This window comes from Aquila chrysaetos, chromosome 7 (assembly GCF_900496995.4).
Source record: "Aquila chrysaetos chrysaetos chromosome 7, bAquChr1.4, whole genome shotgun sequence".
In the NCBI taxonomy this organism is placed as follows: Eukaryota; Metazoa; Chordata; class Aves; order Accipitriformes; family Accipitridae; genus Aquila; species Aquila chrysaetos.
The window spans coordinates 30,427,435-30,448,228 of record NC_044010.1 but is presented as its reverse complement, the minus strand read 5'-3'; the positions used below and the strand labels follow the sequence as shown (position 1 = coordinate 30,448,228).

The 20,794-nt window shown below is 42.2% G+C and overlaps 2 protein-coding genes across 5 annotated transcripts; one reads left to right on the top strand and one right to left on the bottom strand.

Moving 5' to 3' along the window:
• Nucleotides 1–845: 845 nt before the first annotated feature.
• Nucleotides 846–17,157, bottom strand: LOC115343521 (melanocortin 2 receptor accessory protein). Of its 3 annotated transcripts, XR_003924164.2 has the most exons (5): nt 16,082–17,157; nt 14,736–14,938; nt 10,692–10,791; nt 3,110–3,750; nt 846–1,737 (listed from the first exon to the last, which is right to left on the bottom strand). XR_003924164.2 is itself a non-coding variant. In XM_041124743.1 (3 exons), the coding sequence occupies exons 1-3, from the start codon at nt 16,239–16,241 to the stop codon at nt 1,587–1,589; spliced, it is 411 nt and encodes a 136-aa protein (XP_040980677.1). In that variant the 5' UTR covers nt 16,242–16,302; the 3' UTR covers nt 846–1,586. The 3 variants fall into 3 exon arrangements, 1 of the variants encoding a protein (XP_040980677.1); XR_003924161.2 differs by lacking the exon at nt 14,736–14,938; XM_041124743.1 differs by lacking the exons at nt 3,110–3,750; nt 14,736–14,938 and having other exon boundaries at nt 16,082–16,302.
• A 109-nt stretch (nt 17,158–17,266) lies between these two features.
• On the top strand, nt 17,267–20,545 carry MIS18A (MIS18 kinetochore protein A). 2 transcript variants are annotated; one of them, XM_041124742.1, is made up of 6 exons: nt 17,267–17,611; nt 17,706–17,772; nt 18,194–18,316; nt 18,444–18,593; nt 19,301–19,394; nt 20,080–20,545. In XM_041124742.1, exons 1-6 carry the CDS (start codon nt 17,371–17,373, stop codon nt 20,158–20,160), a joined length of 756 nt encoding a protein of 251 aa, XP_040980676.1. In that variant the 5' UTR covers nt 17,267–17,370; the 3' UTR covers nt 20,161–20,545. The 2 variants fall into 2 exon arrangements, with proteins under 2 accessions (XP_040980676.1, XP_029875370.1); XM_030019510.2 differs by lacking the exon at nt 18,444–18,593.
• Nucleotides 20,546–20,794: the final 249 nt, after the last annotated feature.

Here is a 20,794-nt window from a genome sequence, read left to right as displayed (position 1 = left end):
TTCACTGTAGGAGTTTTTGCTGCCTGCTTGGGGACATTGAATTTCTAAGCTTCTCCTCAAGTTTCAAGCGAGTTTTGTGTTGTCCTCAGCCCAGCAACTAGCTATGCACTCTTTTATCTATTCCAGCCCTCGCTGCCTTCCTCAGCCCGACTCTGCAGTCCCAGCTTCATGCTTACTGGAGCTCTAAGGGCTCCGCACCCTCTCGTGGACCTTCGCCTGGTTCTGCCTGGGTTTGGTGGAGCTCCATGGGTGAGGAGAGGTGGAGAGAGCAGAGGGCGCTGAAGGGGGAGGGAGTGCGAGTGGCCCTTCTGACTTTGCTCCAGCTGAGCTTATCCCGTCCTCTCCACCTCACCGAAAAGCTGCTGTGACCCTCCTGTGGCTTCTGTCAAACTATTTGCAGCCCCAGCTGAAAGCAGGCAACTTGTGCAGAAGTGTGATGTTGCTTTTGTGGTTTTGCCAGCATTTTCCTTCGATACCAAATATGGTAAACATACTTCTCTTTTTCTAATGCCTGGGTAGCTGGGAGATACCATTTCAAGATTGGTCAATATTAACAGTTTCTTTTCCATCTACCATTCCAAAATGGAAGCAAAAAGTAATTGGTTATTGGTAGCAAAATGGTATTTCTGGGCAGTAGGTAAAGCTAATTACTTTATTCAGTAAGACACTCACTTGAGATAATTAGTGCTGCCATAACCTTTTTAAAGGCTGTTCTAGGTAAACAGTGTTTTAGTAAATTTTAAGTAACCCAAATACTGTTTGCAATAGAAAAGTAAATAAAAAGCATATTCTATCCTTGAGGGAACCGCTAAGCTTTAAGTTAGTGAAGCAAGTTATAACCCTTCTAAAATCCAAGTTTTATTGTTGATGTTGCACTTGACATTGTTGCTCATTTTTCAGAGGATGTCCGAATGGAGGTGTTACTAAGATGCAGCTGATGAGTGTGACCTGAGGACAGAGACAGAAGCAGATGACTTATGGCTCTCATGATATATAAACAATATTGGTTATGCTGCCTGTTCAGTAAGATCAACGGGATTCTGCTTTCTTTCACAGCAAGACAACCCAGTGAAAAGTGATGCTGCAGAGACACCCCCAAGGATAACAGGACTCAGTGGGCATTCAGGTGACCAAGGCAGAACTCTTTACAGGACTTGGGGTGAAACTGGTATAGACTTTCTGCTGGAGGAGTAAATCTGCTCTCCACCAAATGGGTCTTAATGAGAACCACTCAACCAGCAGCACACCCTTTGCACCATGTAACTGGGAGAGAAGTTCGAATCTGAATCCTTACTTAAAGAAGAGAGAAATTTTACAGTCATCATCATCAGGATCCAAAATGTTGATCTAAAATGTTGATCAGGCAACTCCAGCACCGTTGCTCAAATATGGCCATTAAGACTTCCTCTTATGCATCCAGGATTTTTCAGGTTTGTCCTTTGTTGAAAGACATTTTTCTTTTTCTTCTTCTCCTGAAGGGTTTTGGTATCAGTGTTTAATAGGCAGTCACAGCACTGAGCTTTTCTCTGCAGTCAGGAGAACTGTACTGCTGGTTTTGTTTAACCTGTTCCAGTTTTAACCCAGGCTCAAATCCTTTCATGAATGCCAGTTTCATCTGAAAGGGAGGTAGGTGTTTGAGAAGCAACCACATCTGAGTATGGACTACTGAGATCATCACAGTGAGGCTGTTTACCGTTGGAACTGCTTTCTTCTATCTGGTTCCCTACAATCACTTGTCTGTAATGTGTGGAGAGAAAAAAAACCGTACAGTTATCAGGGACATCTGTTTGGAAGACAGATAGCAGCAGTTTCATAAGGAAGTATATTATCAAAGTTTTAAAAAATAAAGAAGATGGTTCTTCTAACACAAAAGACATTGAATGCAGCATGAGAGATGCTTTTGATTTCAGACCTCTTTATCCACCATGAGAATCATGTCCTTACCTGGAAATGGAGTATGACCAACAGTGAAAGTGTGAGCTGTGGCTGATATGTGGTGACTCCCCCTTTCCCCCTCAAGATGGGACCATCAGTCCAGCCCTTAAGCTTGGTTCTTTAGCTGGATTTTTAAAGAGGAAACTAGAAACTTTGCTATGACTTGCTCTGTACCAGAGGGTGAAGGGAACTGTCATGGCTGCTCATGGGAAAGGGAAGAGGGATAAGAGCTTTGCATAACTGTGAATGGGTGTCACTGGAGACAAGAACAAGAAGGATGTGTGGTATTTGGGAGGGATTCCCTGGAACTGGCGTTGGGAAAAGGCAATACACAGCTCTAAGGGCTGGTGGGGATCCAAGCAAGAAAATGGGACAGACCTAAAAAGGAGTGGGTAGGACTAGGGTAGCAGGAAATTGCCAGTGTACAAACAGTAACAATACAAAGATGTATGATTCTGCCACAAAAACAAGTTAGTGGTGGGGTGGAGGGGGCGATGATATGAGAACAGCAGAGCGCACTCTGCCTTCTCCTCCCTGAGCCCTCTTTCCAGCAGCTTCCTAAACTTCACCCTTAAAAAATAAATAGCAGGCGAGTCCTGGCCTAGAAGTGGTAAGTTCTATTCAGTATGGCCGAACACAAGATCCCAACTACTACTATATCCTTAGGGCTTCAATGGTGGGGAGGAAAATTTCGTTGGGAAGAAAAACGTAACACAAAAGTGAGAATGAAAATGGAAAATTTTTGAAAAGTCTTATTAATGTCCTGGAGCCATGGCTTCAGAGATGAGAAAAAAGATATCTTTGACTAAAAGCTGGTGTTTCAGTGGCTAGACAAACATAACAACCAAAATCTAAAAAACAAGATAAAGTAAATGGGATGAAAAGGAAAACAATTATTTTTTATACTTTGGAGGAAGGGAAATATAAACTTTATAACTTCAAATTTATATTGATTAATTGCTAATGAAAGCTTAAAATATCTGTGCCTGACAAGACTTAATGCAACAGGGATTTTGCTTACTGGTAATTCAAAAAACCGAAACAAACCCCAAAAGTCTCAGCAACAGGCCCACCACAGGCAGGCAGATTTGGGGTTTTCTTTGCTATGATGCGGGCATATTCAAGACATCGCTCTTCTCTCTGTTTGACAGAAGCAAGACAAAAATACTCTTACCAAAACAGGATGTTTTCTTTCCAGTCCATTAAGTAGCTAAATACCATCAGCTAGCTATCCGTATTTTAAAATCAGCTGGAGAACTTGCATCCCAGAGACCTGGAGACTGTCTGAGGAGAACTCTGGCTGGCTCTTGTTAATCGTTAACCATCCCTGTAACAGCAGGGAAGTTTGAGGCAGCTGGAAGAGCCATAATGTCCCAGTACTCAAAGAGAGCGAACTGGTCAAGCCAGGACACTATAAGGCAGTGCAACTGACCTCAGCCCCAGGCAAAATCATGGAATTAAAGCTAAGATAAGATACAAGTGAAAAAGTATTTCAAAGGACAGAGAAACTAATTCCAGACAGTATGGCTTTATAGAAAGACAGGTATGGTGAAAAGTGTCTGATGTTGTTTTTTGAGGGGAACACAATTTGAGGATAAAGGTAGCTGCGTATATGTAGCTATTTAAACTGCAATAAGGCATTTGACTTAGTTTTCCATACTGCCTTCTTTAAAAAGAACTATACACAAGTCCCATTAAACAGGTGTTATGTGAGTTAGGCTTCTGAAAAAGTAACTGGAGAAAGATCTCTGACTGTGTCTGTTTCCAGCAGGGCTCCATAAGCACCCGATCCTGTTCAGCATTTTCATCAGTGATCTGGAAATAAATGTAAAGTCACTCTGAATGAAAGATGCAGATAAAGATACAGTTATACAAAGGCGAGCAAACAGTCATATAGCACAGACTGGACAGCTAGTTAAGATGGACCTAGTCAAACTATATATTAAATTTAAAGCCTCGACCCTGGCAATAATATTTTTCACTGAGAACTGCAGATTTTTCGTGAATTATTCTCCCTAAAGACAGTGAATTGTGGCACACAGAAAAGCTTGAGATATTAAAAAAAAAGTAGAGCTAATATTTTGTATTTATGGATTTCTGGGGACAGACATATTTAAAAGCTTGGAGTAGGTGATACTGTGATTCCAAAATTTCATATATTTATCACACTGTCTATCCACAATGATCACTTTTTGGTATTCTTCATTAATGAACAACCAGAATATTTTATGTAAATAAATGTTTAGCCCTAATTTTATTGAAGTTTGTCAGCTAAGCCAAGATGCAATGCCAAGGCATTGTGATTTAACTAGGCAGAGAAATCAGAAATACTGACCAACTTAAATATAAGAACTTGTTCTCCTCTGCAAAGGTATAGCACCTGGGCAGAGACTTCGGGAGCCTGCATCCCTGCCCTCAGTGGGCAGCACTCTCAGATCTCCTCCAGTGCATCAGTTGTCTGTGGTTTGGTGTGTGTCTCTTGAGAGTGAGCTGACATTAATCTCAGGACAGCCTGGACTGGGCATTCTGCACCCTCTGAGGAGATAATGTTGGATTTGATAATATGGTTGTCATAGGATGCTATTTGAATGCATGGCTCAAGAATTACTTCACTCTTTTGAGTGTCACTTGTAAATGGCTGTCTGGTCACTATTAGATGGAAGCCTTTTTGTGTAATTTAAAACTATTTAACAGTTTGAAAACAAAAAGCCCCATCATTTCAGTTTGTAGGAGAAAGGGCAAGAACTAGGAAGAACTTCAGAAAGCAACGGAGAGCACCTTAATGCTAGCACAGCCAGCCTGCTTCCCAGTACCTGAGCAGTGCAGTCCGCTGCACAGCCCACCTGGATGGATGTTCGCCTGGTGGCACCAGACTTGGAGAATGTCTGGGCAGCAGCCACAGAGGGCATGTTCTGACCTCACGTTCAGCAAATGGTGTCTTCTCAACTGCAGAGTCTCAGTGCATGGGATTTCTGGAGGGACACTGACTACTGGTAAGCAATCTCTATTCCTGGCTTTGAGTTCACACGTACATTCACACAGTGGCTGTCGCAAAATAAAACCCCAGCCCATTAGTTTTCACTTGGAGATCAGTTATCTCTGAACAACCTCAGTGCCACTCTACCAAGTGTAATACCAATCCCAGGCCTCTCTCCTGTGGCATGATACCTGCTAAAAGGTATGGAGAATGTTTCTTTAGATGACAGGAGTGAGAACACTTTCCTGTGAAGACACTGTAATTTCAGCTCTGGTGACTGAAGTCTTGTTAACAGGCTTTGACAATTCATAGCTAACCATTTTGACAGCTTCTGCTCCTGTGGGTCTGACAGCTGTTCACATGAAAGGGAGCTGGTTCTGTCAACTTAAAAAAAGAAAGATCTCCTAATGATGGAGGTGTGAAAGACAGCCTTATCCCTTGAAACCAGAGGCTTCAGAATACCAAGATTTATTATCTGCTCTTTGAGATTAAATTCAGAAACTGTTTTGGGGAGAAACTGGGATAGAGCCATAGGAACACTGTATGAGAAGCCAGCTGTAAAGACTTAGCTGTATCAGCTTCTTCTGACACAAGGAATGATGCTGTAATCTATGCAGACAAGTCATGTCGACCTCAAATACTGATCCTGTGGGTGTCCTGACCATGAGATTTAAGTACCGCTGAGAAACCAGGTTGTTTCTGAGCTCTTTGCCAATCCTGGCTATGAATTTCAAGGTAGCTGGGTGTGAGAACATGTGATTACCACTAGTGAGATAGTAGGTAGAGACTGCAGTTGAGTATATCTTAAGTGAGTTTATAGAGAGACAAATTACCTTGATTTCAGGAAACAGTCAACTGTGATAGGAAAGAGAGAGCTGAAGAAAGTAGAGAACAGGAGCAGCTGTCTTAAGAAAGTAGAGAACAGGAGCATAGTCTGCTTAGTCAGAGAAGTACTTCTCATGAGGATCTTCTTACTATAGTATTAGAGGACTTCCTCTCCCCAAAGACAAGGTAGCATGCCCAGGTAGAGCTATTACATGTCATACTGTCATCTGGAGGAATACAGTGCCTTGAGTATCAGATTCACTGCCTTTGTGAATAGGTGCTTTTTTGTTATTGTAATATATATATATATGGTGGTTATGTTGTTCACTAACAAATACGACAATCTTGAAGGTAAGCTGAAAAAACAAAAACTCTCTGAAAACTATCTGCCCTCATGTGAGATCTAGGATATGGCTATAGATTTTTTTTCTGTCCTAGGGACCAAAACCCCTGAGCTGTCAAATATCCAAATTAGTTCCCCAGTTCCAGGAATGAAGCAGCTGTTGCAATTGATCTGAATGGAGCAAAAAATTGAAAAAGTACGTGGACATTGTACAGTCTGTCCACCAAATCAGTGGTTATATGTCTGTCCATGAAGGAAACTCTCACCTGCAAACTGAGAAGAAATCTGGCTGCAGAACAAGTGTTTTCAAGCCAACTCACACATCTCTGTCTGGCAAGTGGTATCCTCAAACTATGTTAACATATGCCCCAGAAATGTTGGGTAAAAGTTGGTGGTAGTCAGGGGCAAAAAATATCTAAGCTCTGAATTGGGTTTTTTATTGCAAGAAATCTGCCTGAAGCCAGCAAGGCTCATGCTGCCAAGGGGTCCAGAGTCCCTTTGATTGAGCCTCTCTAAGGTTACTGTGACAGCAAGAAATGTGGACAAGGGATGAGACATGCACATCTTCCAACTTTCTGGGTACCTAATTTTTTTTTTTTCCTCCATTACACTGTCTGGTAGGAAAGTGATAGCCAGAAGATTTTGGATGTCCACAGTGGTTTCAGTCACAGCTGTCAGGAATGCAGAGCCTCCAGTGAAATGCATGGGAAACCAGTGTGTCCTCTTGAGCGGTCCAGGAAGGAACTTTCCCTGTCCCTCTTCCACTGCATGAAGTTTCAGCCTTGACCAGGAACTGTGTCCAGCCACTAACCCTTATTTTTCTGTATAATTTTGGATGGTAAGAAACATAGTTGAAGCAAATGTTAATACTGGCTCTTGATTACAGCACTGTGGTAATCAACTGCCTTGGCATGCTACTGGGTTTGAAATAATTGGTCCCATGCCCCAAAACTTTTATTTATTTCTGTAGGGATAGCATAATGGTGACAAAAGGGACTGGGACATGGATTCCGTGCTGCAGCTCTCTTGCAAGCATCAACCCTCCCCCCTCTCCCAAACTCACTCATCTGACTTGGCACCAAACTACTTTGTATTGCAGAGAAGAGTGTGGTGCAATCAGATCATGGATTCAGGTCCAGGACTTCTCAGTGTCTAAGGATTATGCTGTGGCATAAGTAGATCTAGTTGTTGCATATGCCTTTCAGAAGACACTTTGACACTGACTTCTTTTCTGTGCAGATATGCAGATAAAAATCAGCAGACTATACTGTGGTAGATGGCATCCCCTTGCCAAAATAATAAGACCTTTGTGTACGCAGTGTTGGAAGAGATATAATCACTGCATGTTATACAAGGCCAAAATGTAACCTTCAAGGACCCCACAGAGATCCAGCTGACAATAAGGACAGCTGATGCGCCAGTGAGGGTTTGCTCGACAGTCAACTGAAGCAAGAAGGTACGCTCTCATGAACTGCCAGACCTGAAAGCATGCTTGTTTCACCAGGCGGTTGAGCAAGCTGGAAGAGTACACGCTGCCCTATATGCCCCAGGGCTTGACAGAGAGATGGATGAGCACAAAAACAGTGACGATAAAAGTTCTCCAGCCTTGACCAGTGACGTGTACGTACGTTTGTTGGGTTAACGTATCAGAATTATCATGAGAAACGAGACAGGAGATTTCAGTACAGAAATTAGATGATTGTCATGCCAAGGGTAATGGATAGATTACATAACAAAGAAGATGATAGGGGAGGATGGTGGAAGTTAACAGGAAGAACTTCTTTCAGGCACCTCACTTTGTTTTATTGCTGGAATTGGGAGAAGTGTAATTGGAGTGTGGGTTAAAAAACAAATGGAACTCAAACAAAAAGGGCAAGTTGGTGTGGGGGGGGACAACATTGAATAGTCTCTTCAGTCCTAAAATTCTTTTCTTACAGTATATTTCAAACCTAGAAAAATTATAAGACAGAATGATTTCAAAGCCTAAGCAAATCTCATCCAATACTGCTTTCCATTAATGATTCCTGGGCTCTCCATGAAACATTCCTAGACTTGCCTTGTTCACAACAGCTCTTTTGATGGGCAAAATTGAACATCTTAGGGATAAATATGGATATTTTTAAGCCAAGTATTTCACTCAGTAACATGATGCAAAAGTAAAAAATTTTTTAAAAGTAATACTTTTAAGTCTTCCAAACACTCTGATATTTTCAGGTATATAGACTCCTGCCAGTTTTTTAGGAACAGTAAATTAATGTGAACATGCCTCTGTTATCCTGTAATTTTATGTCCATTTCCATGTGTTTCTTGTATTGTTAGCTTGCCTCCTGCTCTGTGGTTTATTTGGGCAAGTTGCCTTTTTTATTGTTGTTGTTACCTTTTGTGAGCATGCCAGAGACCTTAGGGTGCCAATAAATTACAATATTAGTGCTCCTTTTTATTGCCATATTACACTCATTTCCCTCTGCTTGTTTGTGACCTAATCTTGAACCTCTGCCTAATCTGCTGAGCTGAATTTTCTGTGTCCTGATCAGATTAGGAGGAGCAGTGGGCAAATGCATCCTTGTTTGCATAAAATGTGTTTGCCAGAAAAACTAGCAGCAAACAAAGTAAACCAAATGTAGAAAGCTGCAAACAGAAACCTGTCCTTAGACAAAGTTCAAAATCACAGGCAGTGTTAGAACTACATTCCCATACAACATGTGGGTGCTGCACATCAGCAGGCACTGCATCTCCATCAGGCACATCCACTACAGCTACCTTTCACAGGACAGGGTCTGTAATTTTAGGAGACTAGGGACATGCCTGTCAACAGTGAGCTATTTATGCAGCCTCTTTTTTCAGTCATGGAGGTTTCAGGTGGAAACACCCTACTAGGATAGATTAGCTATCCCATTTGTCCACCACTGGAGGATATTTCCCAGTTTCATCAACCCCAGCTGTGAAAACAGTCTGGATGACACAAATGTGGGGCTCTGCGATCTGTCTGTAGAGCTAGAGCTAGATACGCTGCACACACTCTGAGCCTGAAGATGCTGTTATGCTTTACTGGGCTACTCGCTAGCTCAGACCCAACTCTGTCTCCCTAATGCTCAACAGTACTCTACTGAAATTTAAATTAAGGTACTCGGGCAAGAGTGACAGAATCACACCTGTAAACTTTAATCCCTACTGAAATGGCCTGAGGCTAATTCCAGGAGATTCTGCCCCAACAGAAAACCCAGTTTGACCATGTTGTCTCACTCCTAAACTGACTGGTACTGTGAATGCTATACATCCATGGTTGGCAGGTATTTCAAGTCATTTCACAGCCACGCTTCCAACTGACTAATACTCTCTCTAAGTGTATTTGTAGTTTTACTGTGGGCTTACTATGCTGAAGGACAGAAGTTCAGATATGGGGCATCTTTGGGAAGGAAGGTATTGTCATACTCCTGCCAGGATTTGGAAAAAAAAAAAAGGAAGAAGAAAATTTGCCCAGACCTTCAGCCAATTATAAACCAGTAATTTCACTGAGTTAATTTAACCTACAAGAACTTAAAAGTGTTTAGGGACTGAGTCATACACTTATTTTAGGCAAGAAAGAAGCTTGCCTAACCTTCCGCATAACAGGCCAGGGAATGATAGACCACAGGCTCCTCACAGTAATTTTTTAATGAATACAAATGCATGTTTTTCAGATGTTCAGTCATCAAGTAAAAGAATTAATCACAACCCATTTAATATTCTACTCTAAATTGTTCCAGTGAATCATTACCCTCACAGAAAATATGTGGTACATCTGAGTTTGTGTAGCATCAGCTTCCAGCCATTGCATTTTAGTACAGTACTTTACCATTTGATAGTTATCATGGGGCTCCTGAATTGGACACCAGTGTTCTAAAAGATGCAGACAGTTCACAAGGAGCATCTCTGAGCCACTGCTCCTTGAGAAACTAATTGATTTGATGTCTCTTACTGTAGGATGTGTTTCTGGAACTCAAATCAGTTTTTTCCCTATTCTTCCCAAGTTCTTTAAAACCCCTTTTAAAGAGCACATTCTAACGCAAGTACAACATTCTTGGGATGATATAAGCAATGGCGCACATACTATTATCTTCCTGATCTCACGAATAAATTTTCTCTTAATTTGATCAAGGCTTACAGAATTGCTTTGGGAGCTGGTGTTCACCTGCTTTACCACCATGATTCCTACTTCCTTCTCAGGTGTGGTTTACAAGAGGTACTTTCCCATTCTGCATGTAAAACAGACTCTCCTACTTCCATAGTATGCAACCTGAATAGCTGGCACAAGTAAAATGCATGTTGTTTGCCAACACACCAAGCAGTCCAGACTGCTCTGCCTATCCTCGTGGTTTACTGTTCCCCCATCTTTCTGTCACCTGAAAACCTCATCAGTTATGGATTTATTTTTATCCAGGTGATTAATACAAACAGCGAATAGCCGTGGGTTGAGAGACACTCAAACTGAATAATAACATAAAAAGTGTCATCTTTGTGTGCAATTATAAATGTTGTAATTGCTGGATCACTTGAAGCAGTGAATGAATGTTTCATCCAGATTATTTTATCACACTGATCTATACTTACTTTACCTCTGGTTGTACTTACTTTACTGGAGTTGATCCAGAGCGGGACATATACAGTAAAATAAGGAAAAGAAACATCACAAACGCAGCAAGTCCAACCCAAAAGGCTATGACAATAGAATCTGTGGACACAACACAGTAATTCTGTCACTGATACCATTGCAAATATAAAACACAGCAATATAATTTACAATCTCTAAGAAAGGTGTGTCATTTAATTAATTCAATTTAATTAAACCCTTGAGAGAGAGCAATCTGCGTGCCAATTTGTTATAAGTCTTAAGAGCCTCCTAGCAGTTTATTGTAACAGGGCACGGCCAGGGCTGGGGGAGAGGTTGGGGAAAAAAATCTAGTAAGTGTGATGGTGACTAGTACTATGCATATATTTAAAATGTAATACTGACCACTGATGGTTTTCACAGTTTCAGCTCTTTGCAGGGGATACAAAATCACAGTGCGGTAAACAATCCAGTACTCAAGACTGAGCCATTACCACTCAGTGTATAGCCAAATCCTTCTCTTGGGTGAAAAAGTACAATCCATGATCTTTAAGATGATGCTTTTAGGGAGGGAATTCTAGCCTTCAAAACATTTTCTACAAAGAGAAATACCAAGGAAAGCTTGTTGAAAAGTGCCTGTGACCCTTACAGCACATCAGTCCAGTGGAAGAGAATGTGAACCTTCCCCTGTTCAGCTACAATACTTCTGTAATCAACAGAAAATAGTTCAAAATGCAGCCTACTTTATCAGGACTAAGCAGCTTCTTTAAGGAACAAGTAAGTGGATTCCTAGCACTGAAGTATGGGCTCACAATTGGTTTAAACCAGCCTAAGACCCTGCCACTGCTGTTATCCCTGATTCAGCTGCAAACTTTTTTTTTTTTTTAAACCAATAAAAGAAAAAAAGATGAACTGATCCCTGATCTGGGTGACCACTGCTAATGGGAGTATGAGCGGGTTGGGGGAGAAAAGTGAGTTGATCTTTAATGAATGAAAGCTACAGCGCTGCTGAAATGACTGCCTCAGTTACAGGCTGTTAGATGGGATGAATCTGCTCCTGCCCCAGTAGCACATTTGGTCAGTTTCAAAAATGCTCCTTCCTGGGATCAGTGTGGTGGTGGTGAATGTCCAAGTTAAAGCCTTGAAAAGGTCGGGTGTTCTGCAGGGCATAAGTCGAGAAATGCCCTGAATTCATAACCAGCTACTCAGACTGAGGTGAAAAAGAAGGGTCACTGACTTCAGAGACAAATATTGATCAAGATAAAATAAATCTTCCATCTGAAAGGACAGAAAACATTGTGTTCTTTGAAACAGGTCCAATATGTTTGATTAGGTGTTTCTTTGTGAAAAAGTTCAGAACGTGTTGTCATCAGAGCCACAAAGAGATTAGGGGGAATTATCGCAGCTCCTTTTAAACCTAAAACTAGAACGGACCCAGCCAGAGTCTTATAAGCAAGCTGAGTTTTGGCTGGGCTACTGAGACATAAGAATGTGGAGGGTCAGCTTATTTTATTCTCCTTCTGTTAAAAAAAGTTTTACTGAGCTTTAATTCAGAGGATGGTAAATTAGCACGTGAGGGCCAATATTCTGACCTGCTCTTCCCCCTCTTTCTTATTATGGGAAAAAGCGATGGGGTGCTACTGGCCAACCCCAACTCCTCAAGGCAGAATAGGGGACTTCTGTTAAAAAAAAAAAAAAAAAAAAAAGCAAGCTCATGGTCCAGGGATATTTTGAAAAACTCAAAGTTTTGAAGTGTTCAAAGCCATTGGGACAGAAATGAAGAATTTGGATTTATAGAATTCCCTATCAGAGCTGTTTTGGTTTCATCTGTTAAAAGCAGCTTTAATACGATTCATGGAATTCACTGAAGCTAATCAAATTTGCTCCAGGTCTCAGGGGGAGTTTGGACTCTTGAGGGATAAACAGAAACTTCCTGTTTTTAAAGTCCTGCAATTAGGATTTTTTTTTAAACTGGGATAACATATTTTAACAATCTATAAAAAGCTTTTCTACTGCTAAATTTTAGTCACCTTTTGTGTGCGTGCATGTGTTTTTAAATAGCCTATTAGTTCATGGGCCAATTAAGCTTTTATTATTTTTATACAAAAGGGAGAGAGCTGCACAATGCTATTAATAGAAAGCAAGACCATGACTTTATAGCTGGATTTAGATTCATTTTCATGAGACAAACACAGTCTCACAGTGCTTCAGGGATAGGCCACATAACAGAGGAAAGAAAGTACAGAGATTCAGGTCTCTGTTTTACATTAAATTAAAAAAAAAAAAAAACAAACAACAGAGGCAAAATTGAATTAGGGAGCTATAATCCCATCCCAGGGGTTATGACAACCACATGATTCATTTGGGCTGATTCAGCAATGCACCTAAACAAACGCTCAGGTCCCACTGCAGTCAATCAGTAGACGCCCTCTGGAACATCAATACAGCAGTTATTGTGATCCTGGAGGTATCCTACATTTTGCCAAACTTGGAATGTTTGTGGCTATCTGAGGGGAAATTATCACATTTCATCTTCAGCACAAAGGGCAAGGACTTGCTGAACTTATTTCATCTATATACTTCCAAGCACATGAAGGCAATAATCCCAACAGTGGCTTTTGAAGGTATAAGACTGTAAATGTTATGCAAAGACAGGAAACCCTACAAAGTATATTCATTGCTTGACTACTGCTTTTATTCAAAACAAGGAAAAAACTAACCAACTGTGGAATTATTTCCCTTGGTGTTTTCTTTATAACTTGTAACTCACTGTTCTCTCACTGGTATTTGGAGAAGGAAAAATAAAAGTACCAAGATGATGCAGTCTCCATTCCTCCTGGACTGCTGACATGGAAAAATGTCTATTTTTAGAGGAAGGAGAAAAAAAAAAAAAAAAAAAAAAATGAAAAACAGTTTCACTTCCCTGGCTATCAGAAAACCAAACCCAACATTTTTAGTTTAGAAATCGGTACAATGTGGGCTCTTTAAAAGACACAAATCATGGAGCAGAACTCCATTTTGACAAGCTGCCTAGAAATATCTTACATAAACTGCTGCCCCAGGGAACTCAAATTGCCTTAACATTAAGCTGCTGAGCGGAAAAAAAAGTACATCCCAAACCCTACACTTGCATCTTTCTCCTTCTTCGCCTGGGAGCTGAGCAGCTAAGATACAGAAGCCTGTTTTCCTGCAGATTTGTTTCCCAAAGCTGAGCCCAAAGGTGATTTCCTTTTGTGTCCAACAGGGCATGACCTCACCCTGCAGCCTTTTTGTCAGTAAAGGTCTTCACTCACAATGTTCTTCCTCTATTATCTAGTCAGCAGCTGTAGGAACTTGCAGATATTTTCTATCTTTGAGGCCTCCACTCCTTTGTAACTAGATCAAGTTGGAGTTACTGTAGGAGCAGATGAGATGCATAAACACAAAGTATGATTGCATAAATCATCTCCTTACAATATAAGAAGACCTGAAACATAGCAGACTTCTCTAGGGGAAGAGAACAAATTAAAAAAAAAAAAATCATTAAGTTTACTCTGCTTTTTAATGGAAATAGGGCTTATGAGATCAATCATAAGCACTCACTCAGGTGTGTGTGGTAATTTCCTCCATGAAACTATCAACAAATTGAAATTAAATTTAACAGAGGATGAACATCTTCTCTCAGAAGCACAATTTCTACAAGTTTCAAGAAAACACACAGCTGGGTAAAGAGGAATATCCTATAAATTGCCATGGAGGGAAATGCTGTAACACAAACTCCACCTCTACTATGTATCAGGCAACCCAAATGTTAGAAAGATGTTATTAATGAGAAAAAAGGGAAAAGGTTAGATTCCTGATTTTTGTTTTTTGCTAAGCCAGCCACATGCCAGGGACTTACAGCTAGCTTAACTCAGCAGTTTGGGGTTTCCCTGGTGAATTTGGGGGTAATTATCTGCCCTAACTTTAAAATTAAGAGAATTAGAGAAGCTGCTCATAACCTGCCTGATCCCAGCAGCACCAAATGTTGCCCTACAGTATTGCGGAGCAAGATTTTATATATCAAAGGATGTAGATATTTACACTACCTTCTTTAAGGCATGATGCTCTAAGTTTGGAGGCAATAAGCCCTAGGCTCATCAGAGTGGACAGAAAAGCTTTTCTAGAGGCAGCGCAGAATAAGAGTTTCTGCTCCCTTTTCTTATTCCTGCTCTCACAAGGCAAGCGAAGGACACGAAGCTCCTAGCATTGTCCAGTTCAATCTTCACTATTAGAAAGACAGTTTCTTGCACTGTTAATTAGAGAGACATGAAATATTTTCAAAGACTATCACATTTTCCTTGCTGACCACATCACTATAATAACCTTGGGGAAAGCAATTTTAGTCTCTGAAACCGTATCTGAACAGTTGTAGTTGTCTTCAGTAAACTAAATAGTAACCAGTAAAGCCCATAGCTTTGTCACTCAAATGAGGATACAACCATAGGTAGAGACTTGGCAGAAATTGAGGGAAAATGCTGCCTATAGCCTAAGTGACTCAAACATGCCTACCCATTCTCCCTCGATCTTTGTCAATCCATCCAACTATACGTAGTTAAGTTAATCCCTCATGATATAGCTTGTCATTTTATCTTACCAAAACCTAACCAATGCAGTTACATTAGGAAAAAAATAATTACTTGCCACTTTAAGTAACCATAAAAAGACATCGCTATCTCATTGTGCAAAACCAAGTGTGAAACGGAATTAACTGTTGCAGGGTAAATTTGGTGAATACTATTTCGTATTATATACTTTGAAAATAAACTTCTAAACCCAGCAGAATTAGCTTCCACAGCAATAAAGTATTTTGACAATAATGTATATTATTACTTTATCTTACAGTTCAGTAGCACTAAATCAAAGGAGGCAAGGTAATAGAGTATGTTTTCAGCTTGTTGTTCCTGGCTAGTGGAAACATATGCTTCTTCTTTTACTAAGGTTTTGGATGTTTATCAGTTGTAATGTAAGCCTTACGTCCCAAGATGAAAACACGATAGTCTTATGAAAAACTCTGCTCATTCAGTCAACTTCTCTGATAGTAGCATACAGGTAACTAACACCCCAAACTACAGATTTGCAAGTCATTAGGTTTCCACTTAGCAAATGGCTAAAAAAGAATCTGTCCTTCTAGATCAGAGTTAGTATCAGCAGTCTTCTAGTTTCAAATATTTTAAGATAAAGCAAAGAGTTTCAGTATTAGTAATAACTGCTATTAGTAATAACTGCTATTAGAGCACAGTCACTTTGGCAGGCAGGCACCCATCCGTACAAACCATGCACATATAACCCGGCATGGTCTCTATCGCAAGGAAAACAAAAAATAAGTTGGAGAGACAAGCTATGCAACATTTTTCCTGTACTGGATTAGCACCTACTACTCTACAATACTTACATTTATTAACCTTCAACTTGCTTCCATCTACTGGAATTGGATCTATATAATCCCAATAATATTCATACGACCAAAAATACTCAGAGGAGTTTGTTCTGTTAGCCATTTCAGTAGTGCATTTTAAACCAGCACAGAACTCCAACCGAATACTTTTTTTCATTGTACTTCAGCGCCCTCAGAAAGAGATTGCATAACTGATGCCTATGTAAATCACTCTGGGGTTCCGCAGCTCAAGGACTGCCTTGGTACTAAAAAACATCTAGCAGTAATGAATATTAATGTCTGACAGATACATAACAGCAGCCCTTAAAATGTAATCCTTGCTTCCTGGTGGGCAATTACATTATTCCTCAGCATATTTTAAAATGAGATGGATGTCAAGTAACCTAAGAATGGGGTGGACAAGTGCCAGCTGGGTCACAAACCTTTCCCTCTCAGAAACTTGCAGCAACACAGCGCGCTCTGGAGCTACTGAGAACAGCTGGGCTGAAAGACATTTCTGACCTTCTCTTGACATAAAGAAGTAGGTAACACTTGACAAAATCCTTCATACATACAGGGCGTACTGGAGTAACCATATATTTTGCTTTGCTACTCCTTCACTCCCTCCGCCCTGAAGGCAATGGATGGAAAGGCAGGCTCCCAAAGCAAAGGCAGACCGGTGGAAGGCGCTTGGCCCACGACAGTCCTGTGCCTAGGCAAACACGCGCCTACCTGCTTCACGGAACCGAAACTGCTCACGCTAAATGTGAGACAGACCCTCCGCCCGCTTTCGACTGCGCCCCGACAGCCCCCAGGGTACGTCGCAGCTGGGGAGGCCCGGGCTACTCGTTCAGGCTCACATAGGAAAGGCAGGGCGCAAGGCACGCGTCCTGGGACACCGCCCGGGCAGGCAGCGCGGCGAGGCGGCACTTAGAACCGGGAGCGAGGTATGCAATCGCAGCACAAAAAGCGCCAGGCCGGTTAGAGGCAGCTTTCAACACACGTGTCGCCATCTTCCCTTCCCGCGCCTCCCCGCCACCACAGCACCCGAGCCCCCCCGGCGCGCTCCCGCAGGCGCTGCCGAGGCCCACGGGACCGAGGCACGACCGGCCGCCCCTGCCGCAGCCGTTAACGGCTGGGGGCGGGCCCTCCGCGTGCGCGGGGGGAGGGGCAGGGGCGTGGCCGCGGGCGGCGCGGCGCGTCCCCGCCCCAGCGGGCGAGGGAGGGGGCGCGGCGCGCGCGGGGTGGCGCCGCTCTTGAAGCGGGCGGGCATCACTGCCGCTTCCGGCGCGGGAGGTTTGAAGACGATGGCGGGCGCGCTCCATCTGCCGTCGGGCCTGGTGGCGGAGCTGGACTCCTCCCTGTCGCGGCTGGATGCGGGCGGCAGGCGGGTGCCGCCGCTGCCTCCGGCGGAGCAGCGGCAGGGGGGCGCGGAGAACGCAGACCTGCTGCCCATGGTGTTCCTCTGCGCCGGCTGCAAGCGGCCGGTGGGCGACACGCTGAGCTGGGTGACCAACGACGAGGAGTCGGGCTGCATCCTGCTGCGCAGTGAGTCCTGCGCGCGCCGCCCCCGCCCGCCGCGCCGCGCCGCGCGCGGCGGCCGTTGGTCACCTCCCTCCCCGCCTTCCCCCCCTGTGCGCAGGTGCGGCCGCCAGCGTCTCGGTGGACGAGGAGCGGAAGCTCTCCAAGCTGCCCGGCGAGTGCGGATGGTGAGGCCCGGCCCCGGAGCCCCGCTGCTGCCCCGCCTGGGCCCTTCCCTCCCGCTCCTGAGGGAGCCGAGGGGCCCCGGGGAAGGCGCTGAGGAAAAGCCTGATAAGCGGCCCGTCGGGTGCTGCCGGGGGGCGGGCCGGGGTGCCCGGTGTTCTCCCGAGCAGGGCCGGGGAGCCTGGGCCCGGAACACTTTTTTCGGGCCGTCTGGACAAAAGGCTTGTGTATGAGTCTTGCTGAGGGCAGCCGGCCGCTGGGAACGCGGGCAGAAAGAGGAGGGCTCGTAATTACGTGATGCAAAGCAGGAGCAAATGCTCTATAAAAAATCATAATGGACGATTTTTATTTTTTTTTGAATAGGGGATGGGGAGAGGTGTTTCTTTTTCTTTTCTTATGAATAAATGTTACATATCTTACTTACAGCATCATTGAAACATTATTCTGCTCTGGCTGCTCAATGACACTTGGCAACATCTATAGATGCACCCCAAAGCATCTCGACTACAAGAGGGATTTGTTCTGTTTCAATGTTGACTCAATTGAAAGGTAAAGGCAGAATTTCTATTGGTAAGCCTGCCAGCTGAGCTTCACCCACCAAGCATCTTACTGAGGGATGCTCCTGTTAACATTTGTGGCACGTCTAGAGGTAGCCGTTTCTGCTGCTTTGTTCCAGCATGTTTTTTTGTACTACTGTTGTTAGCATCGTAGTGCTGAAGTGTGAGAAACATCACCTGTGTAATGTTGGGCAAATCCTAGAAAAAAGAAAACACTGGGGATGCCTTTTGTGCAAGAAATTGCGTGCCACCCAGGAAAATAACACTAGGTACACAACACAGGAGGGCTCCTTCTCGTTTGATCAGAAAAGACTACGTATGTGCTCTGCTTTAGACAACATAAAATGAGCCTGCAGTCATAGTCTCCACACTAGAGTGCTTTTATCCAAGCATTACTCTAGTAAACAGTGATAGGTTACCTTTATTTCTGTCTGGGCTAGTTTTAATGTTTCTGCTTTTTGTTAAGTTCCAGTTTATTTTGCTGTATCTATATGTATGTTCACCTTCCGGGTCTGGACAGTTTTGGGGTTTTTTTTCCTCTCCGCAGCTATGATACTTTGCTTTTTCCATGGCAGTAAAATTATCTGAAATACTAACATGGTAACAAAATGGCATTTTACCGTGTAGTAATAGTGATGGCTGGTTTTCCCAGCTAGTGCTACACTGTTCTCAAAGTCTGCATAATTTTTCACCATATCCTGTAGCACCAGAATTCCTGACCGTCTCTTGAAGTTCTAATTTTCATAAAGCAGTGGTGTGTTGGTAGTTCTGTACTTAAAACTCTTCGTTCTACCATATAGTTTGTTTACAAGATTACCAAACAGATTTTTTTGTTGTTGTTGTCACTGGAATCATGCTTCCACTTTGTTAGTGTATTAATAATAATCTCATAATCATTGAGAATAACGGATGAGTCCTACACTTGTTTTTTTGCCTTCAGAGTGAAAAGTGTATGATCTAAACTGTAGTATATCAGTTACATTCTAGGATCCTCAGAAAAGCAAGCTCTTACTGATGAGGAACCTTTAACTCTTGAAAGTCGAGCTGTCTTGGAAGACGTGCTACAAAGGGTAAGATTTAGCCTTATATCATTCTTTGTTTAAATCACCTGTATGAAATCTTAATATCCTTATTTCATCCAGATCTATTCTGTGGGGTTTAACATATGCTGTAATACTTCATGCTATTAATATCTGGTGTTATGCAAGATTTCAGTAACTTTTCCTTCAATTTTAATGGTAATTAGCATTCTGTGTTTTATCAAGCACAGCTTTAGATTCTTATCTATGTTTGTCAGTAATTAGAAATTTCGTATCTAATTAGTTCTGATTCACTTCTCCAGATTTTCACTTAACTTTGTTTTAGTCATGTCCCTTCTGTCTTTCATGTAAACTGACTTAATGCTTTTGCTGTAAATTTGTATTGAAATATTACATAATAGACATTTTGCTCTACTGAAAAATTTTGATTACAAGTTGGGATAGTTGGGAGCAAATAGTGTCATAAAGTCAGCTGATGGTTGTCTGGCAAAAGCTGAATGTGTGGATCTGACACCAAGAGACTAGAGACAATTACAGATTTGAGAAAGTGTAGAGAGTTAACATTAGAGTTAAGTGAACTTTCAAACTATGAAAGTAGCAGGGATAGAATCAAATAGGATTGATGCAAGATCAAATTTGAGCACTTGCAACATCTACACTTGCTCTTTGTATTGTCAAGTTCTGTTTATAACTGAGTGTCTTTCCCTGTTTACAGGCAGACACTGTATTAAAGGCTCTGGAAACAAGACTGACTGCTGTTGAATCAAGTATGGCTTCTCTTCACAATAAAGTCTGAAAGAAATTACATGCTGGAAGTTTAACTGCAGGCAAATGATGTGTGTGGCACTTGTCCTTGTAATCCTCTGGAATTTGTGGGAACACTGCAAAAGCTATGCAAAGTGCTGAAAGACATTGGTGGCTCATGGTGTGGTAGAAGAATGCTGACTATGAGTCTTCACTGTAGACACAGAGTTCTCCTTTCTGTTAAAAGGATACCCCAGACAGAAATAAAATTTAAGTTTCTGTAGACTTTTGGTTTATGTATAAATATTTATTTTAATTTTTATCTCTAAAGCAAAGCATTTATCTCCTGACTTCCCTGCTATTCAGTATCTACTGAATTGGGTGTGCATCTCCTTCCTAAACCAATAAAAAAAAATAAAATCTTTGTGATGTCTGAAGGAACAACGTGTCATTTTTCTTGTCTCCGCAGCCTTTGCTTGACCCATGCTCAGAGATGGGAATGGCACAATAACTGTACGGGGTGGTTTGTTGGCTGTGGTTTGGTTTGTTGTTTTTTTTGAAAGCTCAAGGCTAAAATGCAGTGTAAAAGAAGGCTTCAAAAACAGGTAAAATGGCTTTCCATGCAGTGTTGAAGGTAATACGTTTTACAGCTTCAAGGGGAAGAAAACAAACAAGGCTGGTAGCAG